Source organism: Cuculus canorus, chromosome 1 (assembly GCF_017976375.1).
Source record: "Cuculus canorus isolate bCucCan1 chromosome 1, bCucCan1.pri, whole genome shotgun sequence".
NCBI classification, from domain to species: domain Eukaryota; kingdom Metazoa; phylum Chordata; class Aves; order Cuculiformes; family Cuculidae; genus Cuculus; species Cuculus canorus.
The window spans coordinates 192805289-192826569 of NC_071401.1; the positions used below are offsets into that span (position 1 = coordinate 192805289).

Sequence of the window (21281 nt, forward strand, 5' to 3'; positions counted from 1 at the left end):
TGATGCTGGATCAATACTTTAGAAGCTCTAAAAAAGGCAGAAGGATACAACCTTCTTGTCTATAGACAAAAAGAAGTAGCTTTTGCACCATTCTCCGGATGCTCCTTTCTCGTCTACCATGCTACTGGTAAAATGAGCAAGGAAACATGATAGCAGTAGATATGAAGGTTTTCCTCAAAGTAGAAGAGCCTAATAAATGGCACCCTGCAAAACAAAATGAACTACTGGAAGTGGGCACATCCCCTGTACACGTTGGGGTTATTCCAAACATTGGTATGTGAGTTTCTTCACATATACAAAAACCAAGACACTAAAAAGAGTAACAGGGCAAATCAGCAAAACAAACCCAAGATGACCTCCAACCATGTTCAATATTTATTAAGCTCTCTTGCTACAGAGGAGACAGAAAGAGAGCACAAAATAGAAAATGGAAGAATAGAAGAAAATACGTCTTAATTGTGTGGAGAACTGACAGTCACCCTCATGTATGGAAGGTGCAGAATAACCCTCAGGTCATAGCACTTAACAGTAAGCATCACTTCACTACCCAGTCTTAGCATTTCAAGTTTAAGAGAGTTGAACAATGGAAGCGTTAAACCAAGAAAATATTAAGTAGCATTAAAGTTCATTTTTCTTCAAGCTTTCAGTTTTCCATCAGCACTCAGATTTTCCCCTGATGAGTTTTCAATATGAAAACATGATGTGTGGACAATCACACACAGAACAGTTTTCTCTTTAAAAAGTCTATATAGTTTCAATGGGTCTATACGAGCCCCTCTTCTCCCAACATCTGAACACTACTAGGTCAAAAAAATTTTGGTACTTGCATGTAAGAAGTAGGTTAAATAAAATCAAATCTTTCAGACAGAAATACATTTTTGTGCGGAAGTGACAGTGGCATTTTAAGTGCCAGCAGCATTATAAGTGCCAGCATTCAATTGGTTTAGTCTACCACTACTTCAAATAAGAAAACACCAGGTATGCTGGACACTATTCAGAGCTTTGACCAGCACACCTGATAATCCCATGCAGCGTGTTTGGTTTTGAAAAACAGAATAGTTCTGTCAGGCTGTTTTCTACAACATTCATCATGTAAATAAACATGTAATTTTAAGTTTTTAATTTACAGAGATTAGAAAATTCCACTTGTTCCAACCCTACTTGTTTAAATATCTGATGTTTAAAATGAAGAGATTCACTTAATTCAGTCCCAAAATCCTCACACAGCCTTCCATAAGGGCTCACAGTCCATTTCCAGCGATGTACTATACAAGTACAAAGATCTGCTCTTTCATTTTAGAAGTTGATAGCTTTGCCAAAAGATGCTGCTAGGTTTGCTTCCCTGAAGGCTTCTGACACTGTCTGTAGAGAACAAACACAAAAAGGTACAAGTCATTAATAGTTACATGTAATTATAGCATGTCTAACTGGTGTTCAGTTGTCTATTTAGAAAAAAAACTTACTGGGTGGGCATGGCAAACTCTGGCTACATCTTCACATGATGCTCCATATTCCATAGCAAGGGCTGCTTCATTAACCATTTCGCCAGCACCCTGTAATTTAATGGTATTTGTAATTAGCACAATTCTTTATGCAGTTGTCCATGTCGCTAACAGCTTGTAAATAAGCACCTTTGGCTAAAAAAAGAAAGGATGTATTCTAACTAGCACTTCAGCTATGAGCTAACAAATCACAAGTACATAACCCATTTGGTGACTGTGCTCAAGCCTAGTGCAAATCTAAACATCATTCTTAATGAGAGTATTTGTTCTCTCATTACTGAGAGTTGTGCAAAATCTGGGTAATTTTCCACTTCAAGATACTGGTCAAATACCCACATCCTCAAAGCTACAGTCTACATAGTGACTGCTGAAACCTCTCCTTCAGTGCCCTCCTGAAAAGTAGATCACTACACAAACCAAGTAACCCTACCAAATCTAGGGGGAAAAAAGAAAATGTTGAGTCTAACACCAAAGCAACAGAAGAGCGAGAAGGAGGGCAGGGCTGCAGGAAAGAACAGTAAATAAAAATTACTATGGTAGACTCAAGTCTTCCTTCTTTTTAAAAGTACCACTTCTAATTTGACAACTGCATTGCAATACTAAATAGAAGACCTTTAAAAGGCCAAGACAGCAGCACAATTTACAACACTTACTGCGCCTAAAATGTGAGCGCCCAACATCCTGTCTGTTGATTTTTGACTAAGTATCTTCACCATGCCGTCTGTGTCAGCATTCGTCTTTGCTCTGCTGTTTGCAGCAAATGGAAACTTCCCAATTTTGTATTCTATACCCTACAAAACAGACAAGTTACTGAGTTAATGACCAACAAGAATAATGCAACCATACAATTTGCTAAGTACAAAACCAAAAGCAATACAAAAAATAGAGGCACAAGACACAGAGCAATGCATAAAAACAACCTGAGGGAGTATTAGAAAAAAGATTAATTATCAAATGAACAATATTAACTTCACAGAATACAAGTCATTAAAGAGAACCATGATCTCTGGGAGAGTGGCATGCAGTAAGAAATCATTCAATCATGCACTCTAAGTGATAAACACAGATGCAGAAATTATCCTGGAGAGAGCAGCTGGACAGTGAAACCGTGCCCAAGATGGAAAACCAGTTCTATCTGAGAAGAAAACAAACAGTACCTCTTCTTTCAGCTGTTCTTCCGATTTGCCAACCCATGCCACTTCAGGGTGAGTGTATATCACAGAGGGTACACAGTTGTAGTCAATGTGAACTGCTCCTCCAGCCATCCCTTCTACACAAAGAATGCCTTCATCCTCAGCTTTGTGGGCTAGCATGGGTCCAGCAACTACATCACCAATAGCATAGATGCTATCAGACCAATGAAACAGAATAAGACACTGTTAAAAAACAGCCTAGCACACCTGGGCTACCTTATATAAGAGACAGTTTGAAATGCATTACTGAAAACTAATCAAAACAGATTAAAATACTAAATATAGAAAGAGATTAAAAGTATAAAAGCAGTTTACACAAACGGACAATATTTCCAGAAGTACTAGTGACATAAAATACACAGTGACTTTTTAAATTACAAAACTTTAAAGGTTGACTAAAAATCTTTAGTTCCTGAAAATAAACAGAAAACACTTACTTTGGAATTTTGGTTTGGAATCTGTTATTGACTGGGATTCTCCCCTTCTTATCAAGTTCAATTCCAATATCCTCAAGACCTAGATTTTTTGTAAAAGGACGTCTGCCGATGCAAACTAGGAGCACATCACAAGTTATTACTTCTGCCTTGCCACCAGCAGCAGCTTCAACACTATAGAAAAACAAAATCATAGTATCGTTTTTCAGCATTGTATTTCTCCGACTAGTAACTGATACGATCCAGATGGTGACCTAGAGTCTGGATCTGGCATCCAAATCACTTGCATTCAGCCTGCCTCACACTTCTTTCTTGCAAGAGTTGCTTAGAAGAGGAAGGGACAATGGCTCCTACTGCGTTTGTTAACAACTCTTTGATGCAGAAACTCAAGGTATATATCCACAAGCAAGTAGCATGACCTGATAGATTGTAGATAGGATCAAATATGTACAGCAAAACAATTGGTGCTGAGTACTCAACATCCAAACTCTATATATTTTGGGGTGGGGTAGGGCCATGTATTCTGAGCGAGCCTTCGTCAGACCCAAACACCTGTTAGTAGCTGCTCTGCACTAGGTGCATCCCTTGAGTGCATCTTTGTGTTTAACTGCACCTCGAACAAGTTCAGTTTGTGTGCTCTTAAAGCACAAGAGCCAAAGCATGGTAAGTGAGCGTAAGTACGAAGTGTGTTTCAAAAGCACACTGAACCGAAATGACGCTGTAAGCGAATTTGCTTTCTGTGTTTCTGTATTAGCTGTTCATCTGTAAATCTTCAAAGGGTTTGAGTGTGGACATTAAAAAAGACATTCTGGCGTAGCATCATTTATTTCTTCTCAATGGAAATAAAATCTCTGCCGCACTTATTCTAAGACAAGAGGAACTATGGATAAAAAAACCCTCCAGCAAGCAGCCAAAAATTAATGGCTTGAGAAGGACTGTATAAACAATGATGATATTTATGTTAATTATACCAGAAGCAAAAATCTTCCATGAAAAGAATGATTTAGAGTTCTGTTTTCTTTACTGATGTCACTATAACAACACTGGTTTTATACAAGCACGCCTTCTACTCCTCAATGAAACGCCTCCTGTATAAGCAATCTAGGACTCAATAAACCCAAAATTATGAGCTCTCCAAGTTACAATACAGGGTAAAAAATTTCACTAAAGAAACAAGTTTCATCCTAAATCACACTGTATTTTTAAATAGGTTTGACAGCCTGGGACGAAAAATATATACATAGCATTCCTTTAGTTTTATGTGAAACACTTACGCTACATCAATTTTTCCATCTGGTTTCTTGGTAGCACCAGTAACTTTGGTGTTCAGTTTAAACTTAAGTCCCTGTTTCTGAAGAATACGTTGGAAATTCTTAGAGATTTCCATGTCAATTCCCATCCCACCAACATGGCCCATGAACTCAACAGCTGTCACATCTGCACCGAGACGCTGCCAAACTGAACCCTGCAGTCACAAAAATATAGGTAAAAAGACTTTGAAAAGCAAGCTTCAGATGTCTTTACTCTTAATATTTATCACAGATCATAAACTTTGCAAAAGCAGGACAACACATAGCAGTAAATTGATCAGTTTTTACATATATTACATTGTAGAATAAAGCAAATTCAACTTTCCCCAGATTTTCCAGAAAAAAAAGAGATTTATCACTGCTTGTTTGCATACCCAAAACTTCAATGATTGTATTCATGGAATTAAGCTTTTAAAGAAAGAGCTAACAAAATAATTAAGTATAAATTAAGTAGGTTTTAGGTTATGGGTGTAGAAAAATTCAAAATCAAAGAATTTGAATGCAGCTCAGAAAACCCAAAGAAAATTATCGGTGGTGTTCTATTACCAGTAAAAATTAGATTGAAACAATACCACATTAAGGAAATTTTATGCAATAAAATTGAACCCCTGCTACTTCTATATGTATTTATAACCATAACCACTATCATCAGCTTCACCAACAACCCCCCTACACCCCATTTACCTGCAGTTACCCACATCCACCCCGCACAGTATTTCACTTTGCTTACTCTTTCCCTTCTACGGGTCAGCAACTGCTAAGCACATCTGCAGATTTTCAAGCAGTTGCAAGACCAGCAAATATACATTCTTTCTGAACCACACAGATATGAGGCAAAGAGACTCAGACCGAGACAAACTGTAAAACGTCTGCTCCTTTGGTTGTTAGAGTGTGGACAATCACATCACATAAAAATTTCTTGGTATTAACTGCTACATACAAGAATCTAAGCTGTCTTAAAATGAACTTCCCTTAAGAAAAGGATTTCTCTCATCTATACATAGAGCAGATATAATCCTCAGCAAAACTTAACTGCCCCCTCCAAGCCTACTGTATGTAAGGCCCCTTATATTCCTCTCTCATTTCTCTGCTCAGCTAAGCAGCTGCAGGAGTACTGATCCTACAAATGCTTATCCCAGCTTTTCAGGTAGAAAAGGGAGCTAGCAGGCTATGAAGTATGAACAGTTTCAGTTTAATTACAACTCACTCAAACACAGCAACACAATCAAATATAACACAAGAAATAGCATCCTCTTCCTTTACAAATTGAAGAGCAAGTGGTTTAAATATCCTCTCACCAGTTCCACACCAATGACTCCTGCACCAATGACAACCATCTTTTCAGGAACTTTCTTCAGCGACAGCGCACCAGTGGATGACACGATATTATCTTCATCAATCTAATGAAAAATAAATCCACAAAGGGAGGTTTATAATCTCTTTGTACATTGCATATAAAGCACTCCAAAGGTGCAGTGCATTCAGATGCAAATAACTATTACACATTAACATGTGGATACGACGCATTGGAAAAAAAGCACCATGAAGAATTCAAATACATACAGTAATTCCAGGGAAGGGAGCAACTTCTGAGCCTGTGGCTATAAGTATGTTCTTGGTATTGATAACTTGTGTGCTGCCATCTTCTTTGGTTGCAGTGACTTGATTTTTGCCAGTTATTTTTCCAAACCCAGATACATGTAAAACCTTTAGTAATCAGAACACAGTAGATTCAGATGCAAATTACTTATATAAGTTATGCTACATTTAATATGAATCTCACTTCTCTTTAGAGAAAATGCTAACATGTACCTTTGCATCACTATCTGGTACAAACCACAAAGTAATTGTATACCATGCTTTTAAGTAGATTAAGAATGAAGGAACTGCTTATTTTAAAATTTCCCAGAATAGAAGCATTCAAATTCTGCCCTTGCCAAGTCAGTCACTTGAATTAGTTTATGTGACAAGAATATGGCGAAGTAAAAAGCAAGAAATTTAGATCAGAAAAGACAAAAAGAAAAAAAAAATCACAGATATACCCCAGTATATAATCCAAACTAACCTTGTTTTGTTTAAATAAATGAGCAATTCCACCTGTTAGGGCTTTCACTGCACCACTCTTCTGTTCCATCATCTTCTCTAGATTCAAACGGATTCCTGTAACTAAGGTTAAAAAAAAACCCTTCTATGAAGCATTACAGTGTTTCTATTTAAAAGCATTAACCTAAACACAATTGATGGCTCTGACACAGTCAGATCTGTTGAATGGCCCTATTAAATGCTAAAGGCTACATTCAACAACTGCTATATTAAAACACAGTATTACGCTTCTCAAATCTATCCAAGATCCGTGGTTCAAAGAGCAGACACATGTCCCTAACCCTCCAACTGACAGATAAAGGATATTATTTACAAGTCTAAAAAGTTTTCTGACCAGAAAACTACAGTAGGCAGATTTCAATGATTAAATGTGTTTGTTGAGGGAAACGATTTATATTAACAGGCACTGACAAGTTGCCCTTCACACTCACTTTCAATTCCTCTGTTAGCAAAATCTTTTCCATGGGCCAAGTGATACAGATGCGAGTTGTTCAGCAAGGCCTAAAATATACACAGAGAAATGTGAATTGGGACATACAATCATGATGGAATTAATTATATTATCAGAAGAAAAATAATCTGATGTTATTTGCAAAACATTCCCACTATTGAGAAAAAACGTGGTACGCACAAATTTAAAAAGGTGTATCTCAAGCACAGAAATTACTTGTCAACAAAAAGAGGATACAGAAAAAATGGATGAAGAAAATCTGTAATGAAACTCCTGTTAAAATTTAGCCTGCACAGACATATGTGAGTTAAATATTGTAGCTGAGGAGTTGTGCTAGAGTTACTGTAACTGCGTAGGTAGTTGAGCTGAAGCTGGATAGCTTAGTGCTACCGCGAGTCACTGGAAGTTGAGAACTCAAAATTATAGTTAGAATAGTTTTTATAACAATGTTTATAAATCAGCAGTTTGAAACGCAGAACCTCTAGATCTGTATATCCATTAGAAATAGCAATATAATTAGGGAGGAAACTTGGTAACAAAAATGTTGTCTTCCGCTACAGCCATCCCAAACATGACATCATCAGTATCTCTTCAAGGACATATTGAGATACCTGCCTTATATACACATGCTTGAGTAAAACTAAAATTGTCAGAATAAAATAATTCTGGTTTTATTAAGTCTCTTCAACTCTAACTCTTCAAAATTAATTTGCCTATTTCACATAACTGTCACAAGCCTGAATCTGTAACATTCAACATAACTGAAGACACAGCCACTGCATAAGACTTCAGCAATTAAAGAAAAGAATTCCATGCCCAGTGTTATTACTTTGGGTGGCTTTTTCAAAAGGAATTCTTGAATAGTTTGATATTGCCTTGGTGTAGACAGCCTACTATATTCACTTAAGAAATGTATTGCCATTCAAAACCAATTCCTGAGAGCATCCAAGTTTAACCATGGCTTCAGAAGTATTTTCTTAAGAACTTCAAGGGTAAAAAAAAAAAGTTTTTTTTTTAAGTCAGTTAAATAGATCCTAGCAGAGTTTAAAGAGTTTAATTTTTAAAGTAATACTGTTGACCCATACCTAATTTTCTAGTTTTACCTCAGTAAATTAAGCTATTCTGAACTTCATTAGAACAATTAGTAAAATGCTTAGGAAAATTAATATGTCATATTAAAAACTTCGTATTTATATGGTATATGTTCTTCTACCATGCTAATGGAACCTCTCTGAGCAGACAGACCAGAAACAGCAGAATAGTTAGGAGGGATCTTGGTAAGAAAATCATGTCTGTTACTACAGCAAAGACAAACCTAGTGTTACCAGTGTCTTCCTTCGCCTGATAGGTGCTCACGGCACAGGCTCATTAGCATCCAGCTTCACATACTAAATTGGACTAATAAGGCTATCTAGCGATAGCAGTGTTCTCGTAAGGCATAAAATTACGTAAAACTAGACTGACATCAAATATTAGGTTCTTCTGAATTTCTTCTTACTTCTCTTCAGAGTGCATGCCTTGGATGCTTCCTTTTCTTTCGCTACCTGTGCTAGTCTACACAAGCAGTACTAACCCCACGCCCCAGGCCATCTTTTGGGGCTGGTTCTAATACTACTTTAGCTTAGACTAATATTTCAAGAGCTAATCAACTGAGCTCTTTCTATGGTCAATGCAGAGAGACAGCTCTCTTCAGAGTATGGTGCATCCAATCCAGAGTTTGTGATTTTTCAGGGGTGCCTCTCTCTCTCTCTAATTTAGATTTACCTTTTCTTCTCCCAGTGACACAGTTCCGCATTCCTCTAACATAAGAACATCATCTTGAACAAAACTACAGGTTTATTTTGAACAAACTAATACCAGAGGCTCAAGAAATTCACATGACAGACTCCAAGACATACAACCATTAGAAACAGTTACACTGTAGAACTGGTTAGAACAGAGTGAACAGCTCATCAGAGTGATAAGATACCACCTCTGTATGCACCTCTAGGCTTTGTTCTCTTCCTCTCTTTCATTTGGGAAGGCCAGAAAACAGAGTTTCCAAACAGAATAAGTATACTGACCAAATAAAATTTTAACCTCTTGTGTTATTTATTTGGATCTTCAACTTGCTTGAATTGCAATTTCAGTTTTTGAAGAGAGTACAACATTCTTGGAAAAAGATCAGGGAGGGGTTTCTCAAGGAACACATATAATACCTGTTGTTTTCAATGAAGTTATGACAAACTGTGCACACTTACCTTGGATGGAATACATCCAACATTCAAACAGGTTCCACCTAAGGTTTCATTTTTTTCTACACAGACAGTCTGAGGAAGAAAAGGAAAAAAAAAAAGAATTTTAGCAATACTATGCTACCGTTTCCTGACAGGTTATCTGACAAGTTAGAATTGATGACAAAGATCAAGCGTTTACCTAATAACTCTTCCTCTCCAAGTATCTCAATAATTTAATTCCTGGATTTATTTCATGGCTCAGATTTACCCTCCCTCATTTTTCTCCCCTAAGTTAAAAACCACAAAATGGCTCTTTGCAACAAAACTCCCTACCAGAAGAGAGCCACATTCCCCACTACACCATTTATACTTTCATACAAGTTTATGTGTCGTTATTCTGCTTCAAAAACGCACAAAGTTGCCTCAGTTAAATACAACACACAGTTCTGTGAAAGATGTTCCCCTTACAATTAAAAAAAAAAACCCTGCAAAAAGTAAATCATGCAAAAGTTTTCCTATGGACATGTAATCACAAGGAAACAATAAATTAAGTAATATGTTAAAATCACATGATTTTCATAAATGTTCTTTTATTTAAAGAAAACAAAAGCCCCAACCCACAAACATTTCCCTCTCTAAAAAATTAACAATCCTGCAAGACCTTTTGCCATAAAGTTGTGCCAAGATCTATAAAGAATGAATAAATTCAAGTAAAGTGAAGCCAAGCAAAAATAAGTTCAATACCAGCAGGGCTGGAAAATATTTCATCTTCCTCTCACCAACTTGCCAACATCAAAGTGTACAAAGGCAAAAAACAACGGACGAAACTTCAAGTGAAAACAGATCGCTTGCGGAGGGGGGGAAGAGAGTATCGCAGACCTTTTTTATAGAAACAAAATAATTGCCATCTCCTTCTTTGCACGGTGCATACATGTTCAAAACAATAGTTCCTTGGTTTTATACTCCAAGAGCTCTGATCTGCTGACAGATATGACCACCCAGGGGAAAGTGTATTTCATCAATTCTTTTAAATTGCTATTTTTGCACTAAAGTAGAGGTGATGGTAATGTGAAGAGCAGGATTCACCCTACCAAATCACAGAAATGCATTTGAGACATGTTGATTCTCTATTTACTCTTCCTCCTGTTTTAAGCCCATGAATGCATGAAAAACAATCCGAGAGCTTTAAATGCTGCACTACAGATCAACCAGCACCAGACTGCTCCTACCTTTACCCAAGAAGGTGGTTCTGCCTCATCCAATTTACATCAATTTCACCAACAAGGCCAAGCAAAGCTCTTGAAAAAGCCAATGCCCAGAGAACATTGTTGGCAATAAAGTGGGATGGTGTGGTGGCAATACAAGGACTTAATACTCGTACTACCACAGGCAGCACTAAAATTGAAGGTTAAGGTTCAACAGAGCACAGTCAGATTCTTCCATGAATGGTGTCACTATAGAATCTGTCTTAGTACCCGTCTCACAAAAACATCTCTTTACATTTCTCAATGACAGAATAAACATTTTTCATTTATTCAGTATCACAGGGAATACAGGCAAGCATGTCCAAATATTTCACCCACTCTGACTAGCTGTAAAGCAGAGTAACAAAATTATTTTTTGCCACCATGAAACACAAAATCCAGGGCACATTTTAACCTACTTGTACAGGATATCCCATTGTTAATCAAAGATATGAAGGACCTGAGGACAGTGTTGCTCCAAGAAAAGCAGGCATATAGCCACAAAAAATAACTTTAGAATAAACAATCAACTCGTTTTTGTCATGAAGTCCAGATGTCATGATTCAGAAGAATTGGGACAGACATATCAGTCAATCCAGACTGCTAACACTGTCTTCTTGGAGTTCAAAATGATTTAAGATATGAATAACACAGTGCCAAGGGAGTAAGCTGATCTCGTATTAAGAAGTAAAGATAAAAAAAATTCTAGCTAAAGTCACACTTTTTATTTTCCCAAGTTTAAAAAATCTGAAATGCATTATGCACATATAACTCTCACAACACTCAATTAAATGACACATCATTAGCACCTGTCAAACAAAAGCTCCCACTTTCAAGAGGTATTCAAAGACAACAGACAGAACAGCAGATATGAACATGAATAAATGCAAATTAGATACTACAGCATTTCTACATATATATTTGCCTCTAAAATTCTCACATGGCAATGTATTTCCTCTACTCGCATTCAAAAAACCCACATCATTTGAATATTGTTTTTTCCTTTTTTGAGTTCCCTCACTCTGTTATTCAGGATAGTCTTCCAGTGGCCTTTTTGTCACCGCTTCAATTTTTTTTTTCCTTTTTGTCATTGGGAGAAAAATTCCTTCAAGACATTCTTTTCCCACCTTCTTCTCCACAAGAGTATAAGCCCACCTCAATTATCACTTCCAATCAAAAGAAAGCTATCCTAAGCAGCTTTATCAGTAGTCCCGCAGGACTACAGACAGCAACACCTTCACATTTCCATTACACCTTCTGTTTAATCTGGATAAGCAAGGTAAAGAAAGACTACCAACACATCAACAGCATCTGGTGGCCCAAGATGTGACAGAAGAATTTCAGTTTTTCAGTATCACACAAACATCTCCCAAGTTCATCTGGATGAATATTCTGCCATGTGAGTGAGGTCTCATCTTACCTTAAATCCAAGCTGAGCTGCTTTGATAGCAGCAACATACCCTCCAGGTCCAGACCCAATAACTGTGACATCGGCATCAACTGAAACAGAGAGCATCCGAGTAATTTTTGTTTCGGCAATTAACATTTTACTCCATGAATACCCATTGTATGATTTTCACGTTTGAAAACATATTTTCTAAATGGCAAAATAGCTATTACAAGCTAGGTTTAGGCAAGTAAATTACACCTCGCATCTGAGGGCAAATTTCTGGACAAAAGGAAAAACTATGTGGAGGTATTCACTCTGCATTACAAATAACCAGTCTTAAGTTTTAAACAGAAAATCATGTAAAATGAAATGAGGCAACCGAGTCCTGCTATAAATCCTTTAAGAACTTAACCCAGTTCTTAAGAACTTAAATTATGCCTGGATAGTTTACTATAACATTTTTCCAGCATAGGTTCTGTTGATGCATAGTGCAAAAGGTAAACACCTACTGAATACCAGTAGTTTATAAAGGAGAAAATATGGCTGAAATAGGTATCTATGCAACGTCTATTGATTATGAACACAGCAGAATGAACTTCGTACCTAAATCATATCTTGTAATCACATTCTTTGGAATATTAACTACCATCGCTGTTCTTAAGTTATATAAAGTTCAGCTTCTGTTTAGCTTGATATAAAACAGGACAAACTAGCTACTACTTTGCATCTAAATCTCCACACTGACATGGATTCCCCTGTCACCTTGTAGGCTGACATCTAATTTTGAAGCAATGCTTTGGTTTTTTATGTTTTCAGGGGTTTTTTTGTGGTTTTTTGTTTTTTTTTTTTTTTGTCCACACACATTCTTCACAACTAATTACCTTGATCAGCATAGGTCCTTTGTGACACTGCAAAAATTCCCTGGAGACCACGATGAATCCGATCAAAATGGCTTCTCTAGAAAGGGAAAAAATATCCTCAATTTCAAAAGTTGAAGTCTAACCTTTAAGAAAAATAAGGATTCAACCCCACACAGAGTCACCAGTTAACCAGAACAGGCACAACATGATGGAAGCAGATGTGGAGGGCACCAACTGGAACATGAGATGGAAGTCGCTCTGCCGTTTGCTGCTCCGCAGCCCCAGATGATGGTTACACTTGTGTTCATGCCAGTCTTGCCTAAGACTGTCTCCACATACGCTAACCTCCAGTCCTTCACACAGGGCTCCCAAACCACTTAAGCACACCAATCAGACACCCACTAGAGTTTATGAAAAGTCCTGGTGTTCTGTAACCATCCCCTTCAGGCAAGTCCTATGAACAGGCACATCTCCTGTTCCCTGGAGGTGTTCAAGGCCAGGCTGGATGAGGTTTGAAGTAACCTGATCCAGGGGAAGGCGTTCCTGTGCATGGGAAGGGGTTTGGAACTGGATGATCACAGAACTATAGAATGGTTTGGGACGCAAGGGACCTTAAAGATCAGAGGGTTCCAACCCTCCTGCGATGGGCAGGGACACCTTCCACTGGATCAGGCTGCTCAAGGTCCCATCCAACCTGGCCTTGAACACCTCTAGGGATGGGGCAGCCACAGCTTCCCAGGGCAACCTGTGCCGGTGCCTCACCACCCTCACGGTGAAGAAATTCCTCCTTATAAATCTTCCCTTCTCCAATTTAAAGCTATTCCCCTCCTCCTATCACCGCACGCCCTTGCCAGAAGCCCCTCCCCAGCCCTTTGAGGTCATGCAACGACTCCGCGCTTTCGGTGGCGCTTCCGGCGATCTTTCAGCTGCTCGGGGGCGGCACAGCCGCTGCCGGCGCCTCTCCGGTAATCTGAGCAAGGGTCAGTCCCAGGGATGCCCGCAGCCGCCTCCATTCCCTCCCCACGAGAGCAGCAAGGCCGCACGGCGCCTGCTCGGGCCGCTGCGCCCCGCCCGCTCCGCCGAGGGGGTACGGGGGCGTGAGGGAAGCCCCGGCACGAGCTGCCGCGCGCGGCCGCGCTCCCCTCGCCGCCGACCTACCCGAGCGAGCGCGCAGGAGGCGCGCGCCCAGCGCTGCATGGTCCGCCGCCCGCGCCCACCGCTCCAAGGACTCCGAGGACTCGCGCAGGCGCGATGCGGCGTGGGGGGGGTGAAAGGGAGAGCGGAGGGGGAGCCACGGCGCACCCTGGCGGAGGAGGCCGCGCGGTGCAGCGCGGTGAGGGAAGGGGCGGTGCTATGCAAATGAGATACGAGGGGCGGGATTATGCAAGTAACACTCCGCCGGTACATGCAAATGAGGCTCCTGCGGCGAGGCTGGCCAGGCAAATGAGGTTCTTAGAGTGAGGGCGGGGCATGCAAATGAGTTTGTTAAAGAGAGGATGGTCATGCAAATGAGGCTCTCAAAGTGGGGAGGGGGCATGCAAAGAATGGTTTTAAGGCGGGGCCATGCAAACGAGGCTGTTAAAGAGGGGACAGGCATGCAAATGAGGTTCTCCGAGTGGGGAGGGGCACGCAAATAATGTTCTTAAGGCGGGGCCGTGCAAGTACTGCTTCTAAAGTGGGGAATGCAAATTAGTCTTTTAATAAGGGGCATACAAACGAGGCTCTTAAAGCAGGGTCAGTAGGGCAATGCAAATGAGGCTCTTTAAGTGGGGCGGGGCCATGCAAAGAAAGGTTTTTAAGCAGGGACACGGCCATGCAACTAGAGCTCTTAAAGTGGGGAATGGAATGCAAATTAGGCTCTTCAGGAGGGGATATGCAAATGAGGTTCTTAACAGAGGCAACCCATGCAAATGAGGGTATTAAAGGTGGGGTGGGGTATGCAAATGAGGCAGTTAATAAGGGGTGGGGAAGGCCCCATACAAATGATGCTCTTAATAATGTTGAGCAAAGACAATCAAATAAGGCTCCTAGAAGGGGCAGGCGCTCCCAGGGCCACTCTGCACAGCAGCTCAGAGCACAACGTGGCACTGGAACAACTATTTGAGTTGGGCAAAGCAGCTCACAAACCCCCATCTAATAAATCAAAAGAAAATTTGGGAGCAAATACGGAAGTAAAAAATACTTCGTTTTTCAGAGTGAAACCTCTGTCATCTAAATTATAACAAAATGCACATAAATTCAGTTTTTAAATATTCAAAAATATAAAATCTAATATATTTCATTTTGGAAAGTACTTGGAATGATTACTTTCATTTTATTTAATCAGGAAAAGTTTAAACTAGAATGTTAAGACCTTTTTATAGTCATAGAATGGTTTGCGTTGGAAGTGACCTTAAAGCTCATGCAGTTCCAATCTCCAATCTCCCTGCTATGGGCAGGGACACCTCCCACTGGATCAGGTTGCTCAAAGCCCCATCCAACTTGGCCTTGAACACCTCCAGGGATGGGGCAGCCACAACTTCTCAGGGCAACCTCTGCCAGTGCTTCACCACCCTTACAGTAAAAAATTTCTTCCTAATATCTCATCTAAATCTCCCCTCTTTCACCTTAAAACTGTTACTCCTTGTCTGATGCCAGCACTCCCTGATAAAGAGCCTCTCCTCAGCTTTCCTGTAGGCAATCAACACAGTTCAATTGACACTGTTTAATTTAATGCTATGTATGTTCTTCCAGGAGCATTTGTTCTTTAGAAGAGTCTGCACATCCCATAGTCCTCTGCTGTTTGCACTTCAGCGCGTCAATATTTGAAAATGTAAAACTTTCATTGCCTATCAGGGAACAGCAACAGGCCAAGACCATTTTCCTTCTATACTGCATTCCACCTGGTCTAGAACAGAACCATAGAATCATTAAGGTTGGAAAAGACCTCTAAGATCATCAAGTCCAACCATGAGTCCAACACCACCATGCCTACTAAACCATATGCTGTATTCTCTTCAATATATATAAAAACATCTAAATGTGGCTTTAGGCAAGTAATCTGCAACATAGTTATTAATACTGATTGTGCATACTGCCTGAAGGTGAAAATGTTTTCTGTGAAAAAGAATTCTCCAGTGTTCTAGACTTACTTTCTAATTTCTTGCATAAAATCAAGAGTTCCATGAGAGGGCAGCATTCTGTTATTTCCCGTGTGTAGAAGCATATAATTTGGCACAAATTTTGGAGATCCCTCAGAAGAGAACCCATAATATTCATGAATGACAGCCTTTCCGATTAGAGCAGACTCAAAATATTTAGAAGAACGACCTAGGAGAAGCGCAATTCACCCATTAATAAAACGTAGTCAGATCTGAGAGAGGTGTAGTAGCTAATGAATATGCCGGTGTCTAACAATGCTATGTGAAAGCACCTGGGTTCAGGGCACGATTCCTCTTCTGTCTTTGTACATAAGGATGTCTCTGCGCATCAAGAAACACTAAAGACTGCATGTGTCTGATATTTTTATATTTAAGTTCTTAACTCTTAGTCTGGCTGATAAGAAAGCATCCCAGAGTCTTTGACACTTGCAGAATAAGCATCATGGCCCTGTCATTTCCTCCAATCCTCACTAATGAGCAGAACAAAGAAAATAAAAAGCAAAAAAAAACACTAGCTGTCCCTACCTGAAAGATCTCAGCAAAAACATTTCCATTCCCTATGGCTCTTCCCCAAGCCTCCCAGACCTGCGCACCAGCAGGAGGGTATTGGAGCCCTCCCCTCTGTGCAGGCAGCGCTCGGCACCTTGTGAATATTTCTGCGTAAACTAAATTTTTTTTCACGTAGATCTGAACGCCATGAGCACATTCACACAGCCACATGTGCCATGAGCATGTTGTTATTGCTAGCAGCAAACATGACCATCTGGTAACCAAGTTGGTGAAGGGTCTGGTGAACGAGTCTTATAAGGATTGGCTGGGATTGCTTAGCCTGGAGAAGAGGAGGCTGAGGGGAGACCTCATCACTCTTTACAGCTACCTGAAAGGAGGTTGTAGTGAGGTGGCTGCTGCTCATCTCCCAAGTAACAAGTGACAGGGCAAGAGAAAATGACCCCAAGTTGCTCCAGGGGTGGCTTAGATTGGATATTAGAAAAAATTTCTTTCCCAAGAAAGTGGTCAAGCATTGAAACAAGCTGCCCAAGGAAGTGGTGGCATTTCGATCCCTGGAGGTATTCAGAAAGTATGTAGACATGGCACTTCGGGACATAGTTTAGTAGGCATGGTGCTGTTGATCTTGGAGATCTTTTCCAACATCAGTGATTCTATGATTCTATGTTTCTATAATTCTGCAACAAGAAATGACTCAAGGCTCTGAAGGACACACTTTGGACATGTAATATCTTGCTAAGAGAGCAATATCTGGGTTACAAGTGCAAGAACAGGACAGGGCAGAACAAACGGCTGCCCATCCGCATCCTGTGGGTTCCTGCTGCACCATGAAGTTTTCTCAGACTGGAGGAGATTCTTGTGATCACCTTTGCCACTGAAAGGAACAGGGCTTCCGTGGCAATTGCTTCAGGACCCAGGAGCAGTGAGAGACTGTAGGGACCCTGGAGTAATGCAGAAACCATCAAAGCATGTTTTGGTGGATGGGGGAAGTGGGAGAGCAAAGGGGCACAGGGGAGCACAAGGCTGGACTCCTCTGCCCCATTTGCTACAGGCTTGGCAGTCGCCTCTGAACAGCCTTGCTCATTAACTGTGTGTCACTTGAGGTCATGGTGGCTGGGACTGCCTTCCTGAGGCTTCCTGGGGATTTTGCTGGAATTCAGAGGTTGTTAAAATATTTTCTTGAGGTTTTATATCTCTGAGTAATAAAGACCATAAAGATCAGATACTCAGTAGATTGCTTTTAGGACTGTGGTAGTTGCAAACAAAGATCATCTGAATGCCTTTTGTTCTGTTTCTCCTGGAATAACTCTACCTCACCTTTCTTTGGTTGTGGCACTCCTTTTGTGAACACTGAGGTTACAGCACCTGGGCGCACTGTTGCTTTTTATTGCATTTGTTAGTACACATGAAACATCCCCTTACAGTGAAGCAGTCTCCCAAGGATCCCAGGCTGCATCAGGGAAAGTACTGCCAGCAGGTCAAGGGAGGTGATCCTTGCCCTCTGCTCAGCACTGGAGAGGCCACAGCTGGAGTGCTGGGTCCCGTTCTGGGCTCCACAGTATAGGAGGGACATGGATGTACTGGAAAAGGGCTACAAAGACAATGAAGGGATGGAAGAATCTCTCCTGTGAGGGAAGGATGAAAGAGCTGGGACTGTTCAGCCTGGAGAAGAGAAGGTTCAGGGGCATCTCATCAATGTACATAAATATCTGAAGGGAGAGCGCAAAGAAGATGAATCCCAGGTTCTTCTCAGTGGTGCCCAAGGACAGGACCAAGGCAATGGGCACAGCCTGAAACACAGGAGGTTCCCTCTGAATATCAGGAGACACTTTTGCACTTGTAAGGATGACTGAGCACTGGCACAGTTTGCCCAAGGAGGCAGTGGAGTCTCCATCCTTTGAGATACTCAAAAACCATCCAGACACAGTCCTGAACAACTAGTTCTAGGTTACCCTGCCTGAGCATGGAATTAGACAAGATGACCGCCAGAGGTCCATTCCAGCCTGTCCTTCCATGATTCTGTGTCAGGAACATAAACTACATCATTAAGTCTTCTGATTAGCTGCCCTGAAAACAAGACTCACCTCTGACTTAGAGCCAGAGGAGGAGAGTTGCAGACACATACTGATGTCAACAGAGGGCAACCTGACTGCATAGATTAACGGGGAGATGTGTAAGTATGTTTTGGAAAGAAGTATGCATAAGAACCTAGAGCATTATATTTCTGTGAAATACTGAATATTTTCTTGCAGTAAAAATAGATTGCTTACACATGTGCCTATTCACATATGTTTATTTTTACACTTCAAGATTATCAAATTATCAGTCTAGACAGACTATTACACTGGCTCTGACTTGGGAGAACAGAACTGAAAGACCTACCACACTGCAGCCAAAGACTGGATTGTGGCCATCAGTGTCTTGTACCTTGCAAAGCTATATATCACAAAGCACATTTTCAGATGATTCCTCTTATCTTGGGTAAATCTTTTTGGTAAACCCTCTTTGGTGAGAGTGAGCACCATGGCAGGGCAAGGTATATCCAGAAAGAGGAGTGGAGTATTTTTCTGCACCCTTGTCCAAAGCAGGGTATTATATTGCTTTCCAAACTGCTCAGCTTACTGCTCTGCTTACAAAAGCTTCCTATCACTCAGGTATTAAAGCAAGAGGAGTAGAGAAGTGCAATAGCTATACCAAGTCCATGACCTCTGTTTGAGGTTCTGCATCAATATGTGGGCAACATGGGATAAATAGGAAGGAGGAAGGCAAGTGGGATAGGGCCAGATATAAAACAGCAGCATACCTCAGATTCACTGAAGGGGCAGGACAAATGTCTCTAAAGTATATCAGGAGTCCTGATATGCACTCTGTTCTGCAGGTATTTCACAAAGATCTGTGACTCCCAAATTCTTGTAAGTGAGTTAAGCAGTCAGGACGTTCTTCTGCGACCTGGAGCTCTGAAGGAGCGCACGTAAGCAAGCAGAGACTCAAGGAGGCTGAAGCACGTTATCAAGCCAGAGGGAAGTCAGACAGAAGTTCCAGACCTTACAAAGGACATCAGAGCTGGGTCTGACGGCAAGAGCCATTTAGGGTCTCTTGCACCATGGTCCAAACTGTTACTATAACATACCTGAGGCCTGGTCACATACCAGGGTTAAAGACTCAGCACTCTGCCCAACGCTAGCTCCTAGCTCGTGAGTGAGGAGTGATGCAGCTGTCTCCCCTGAGGGAGTGACTTTTCTTTGCATTTAAATGTTAGGCACCTAGAGAAGCCATCCTCCTAAAGCAAGTACTCAAAGTCCCTGGGCAGTCAGCAGGTGCCTTTGAAAACAAGCACCCAGGAGATCCTGGCTGCCTATCTTATATGCATGCACCGAGGCCAATACAATCTTCTTCAGGGCCTTCAAGGATTCCTGCCTGTGCTTTTATTATAGAGAGAAAACAAGCAATCAAAGCAGGACTTATCTCACCTCACTGCAGCCATCAAGGTCAGACAACTGGTTTAGCAGGTCTAATAGAAATCTAGTCTTCTGAGCTCCTATGGGAGATGCAGAAAGACTGGCAAATTGAGAGGGTGGCTCATCCTGCCCCAAGGTGGCTGTCAAGGATTGCCCTCGAAGGGCTGAATGTAGGCAGTCAGCTGAGCAGAAAGGGAACCCAGGTGGCCTGCTTTAAGACAGTGAAAGCTCACGAGAGAAATGCTCACCCCATTTAAGCAGGAGTGCTAGCTGGGCATTTCATGTGGTTCAGATGGATCCTGCCCTGGGTGTCCCAGGGACACAACTGTGCTGCTGCCCTTCAAAGGAGGCAGAGGTGAATTTTCCTCTAGTCGTCAGTTTTCTTAATTTTACCAAATGTTATTAGTTTTAGTAATTTTATCAAGTCTGTACTGCAGAAAGAAAGTGGGAGCTCTATGTTTGATGTCTTTTCCTCTGATTTCCTTCCATCTGACTTCCTCCTGGGTATTAATTATTTTGCAATAGCAATGAGTGTCTTTGCATAACAGTAACTCAGTGTACCTTGTGTTCCCTGCACATTACTCAGTTCCAAAAATTTGTGACCTTCTAGCTACAGAGAAGATTACAGATAAGGCTGGTGTGGAATAAAAGTGCCTGGTTTGAACATGGAAAAAGTCTGCAGTATTTCTAGGAGGTTACACAAAAGAAAAAAATTACTCACTGCAGGATAAAATTGTGCAGCGCCCATAATTCAACATCTTTGCAATAAGAATTAGGATAGGATTATGTATTACTGATGTTTTCCTTTTCCTGTGCTCAATTTGTCACTGCCCATTTAAACTTCTTAATAAACCATTGTACTGGAGCTGATCATAAAGTGCCAGTTAATATTCACTTTTTGGGTTTTTTTTGAAAAAAAAGCACTTTCATTTCTTTTAGGCTTCCAGTTAAATGTTATGGGTTTTTTTTTTTAATAAAAATCAAAACCAAAACTACAAATGTTTTGTATTCCTTAAACACCTGTAACATTAATTGGTTTTATTGGTTTTGGAAAACATGTAAATCTAAACTAAGGTGGAAAGTTTCCACGCAAGTTTTCATATCTTGCTTTTGTCCCCAAACAAGGCCATTAAAAAATGCAATGACTATGTAGTATTTAATTTTCTTTGATTCTGAAACCTATGGAAAACAAGGTAATTAAAATAAAAATAAAACCTAAATAACAAGGCAATCAACTTGCATACACCCTTCAGGACCTATGAACTACATGAAGGAAATGGCCCGCTTCTACTCAGGGGATGACTTTCTCATGTTCTGTTCTCCTAATCAAGGATCTGGCCTTTTAATCCCCTGAGGGAGGGTATTTTGTGACTAACAGGAAGTTTTACACCAGGAACCAGGGACATTTTCTGTGTTCAGAAAGAAAATCTTCAAAGTAATAAATTCTCATTGTTAGATCATCTTGGCTTTATG

At 40.6% G+C, this 21281-nt stretch overlaps 1 protein-coding gene across 1 annotated transcript; it reads right to left on the reverse strand.

Annotated features, from left to right (window-relative positions):
• Nucleotides 1-352: 352 nt before the first annotated feature.
• DLD (dihydrolipoamide dehydrogenase) lies at nucleotides 353-14007 on the reverse strand. Its single transcript, XM_054060092.1, has 14 exons — nucleotides 13862-14007; nucleotides 12725-12800; nucleotides 11874-11953; nucleotides 9234-9302; nucleotides 6974-7043; nucleotides 6505-6605; nucleotides 6003-6146; nucleotides 5738-5839; nucleotides 4404-4594; nucleotides 3133-3303; nucleotides 2660-2849; nucleotides 2156-2293; nucleotides 1464-1553; nucleotides 353-1362 (listed from the first exon to the last, which is right to left on the reverse strand). The coding sequence occupies exons 1-14, from the start codon at nucleotides 13898-13900 to the stop codon at nucleotides 1297-1299; spliced, it is 1527 nt and encodes a 508-aa protein (XP_053916067.1). The 5' UTR covers nucleotides 13901-14007; the 3' UTR covers nucleotides 353-1296.
• Nucleotides 14008-21281: the final 7274 nt, after the last annotated feature.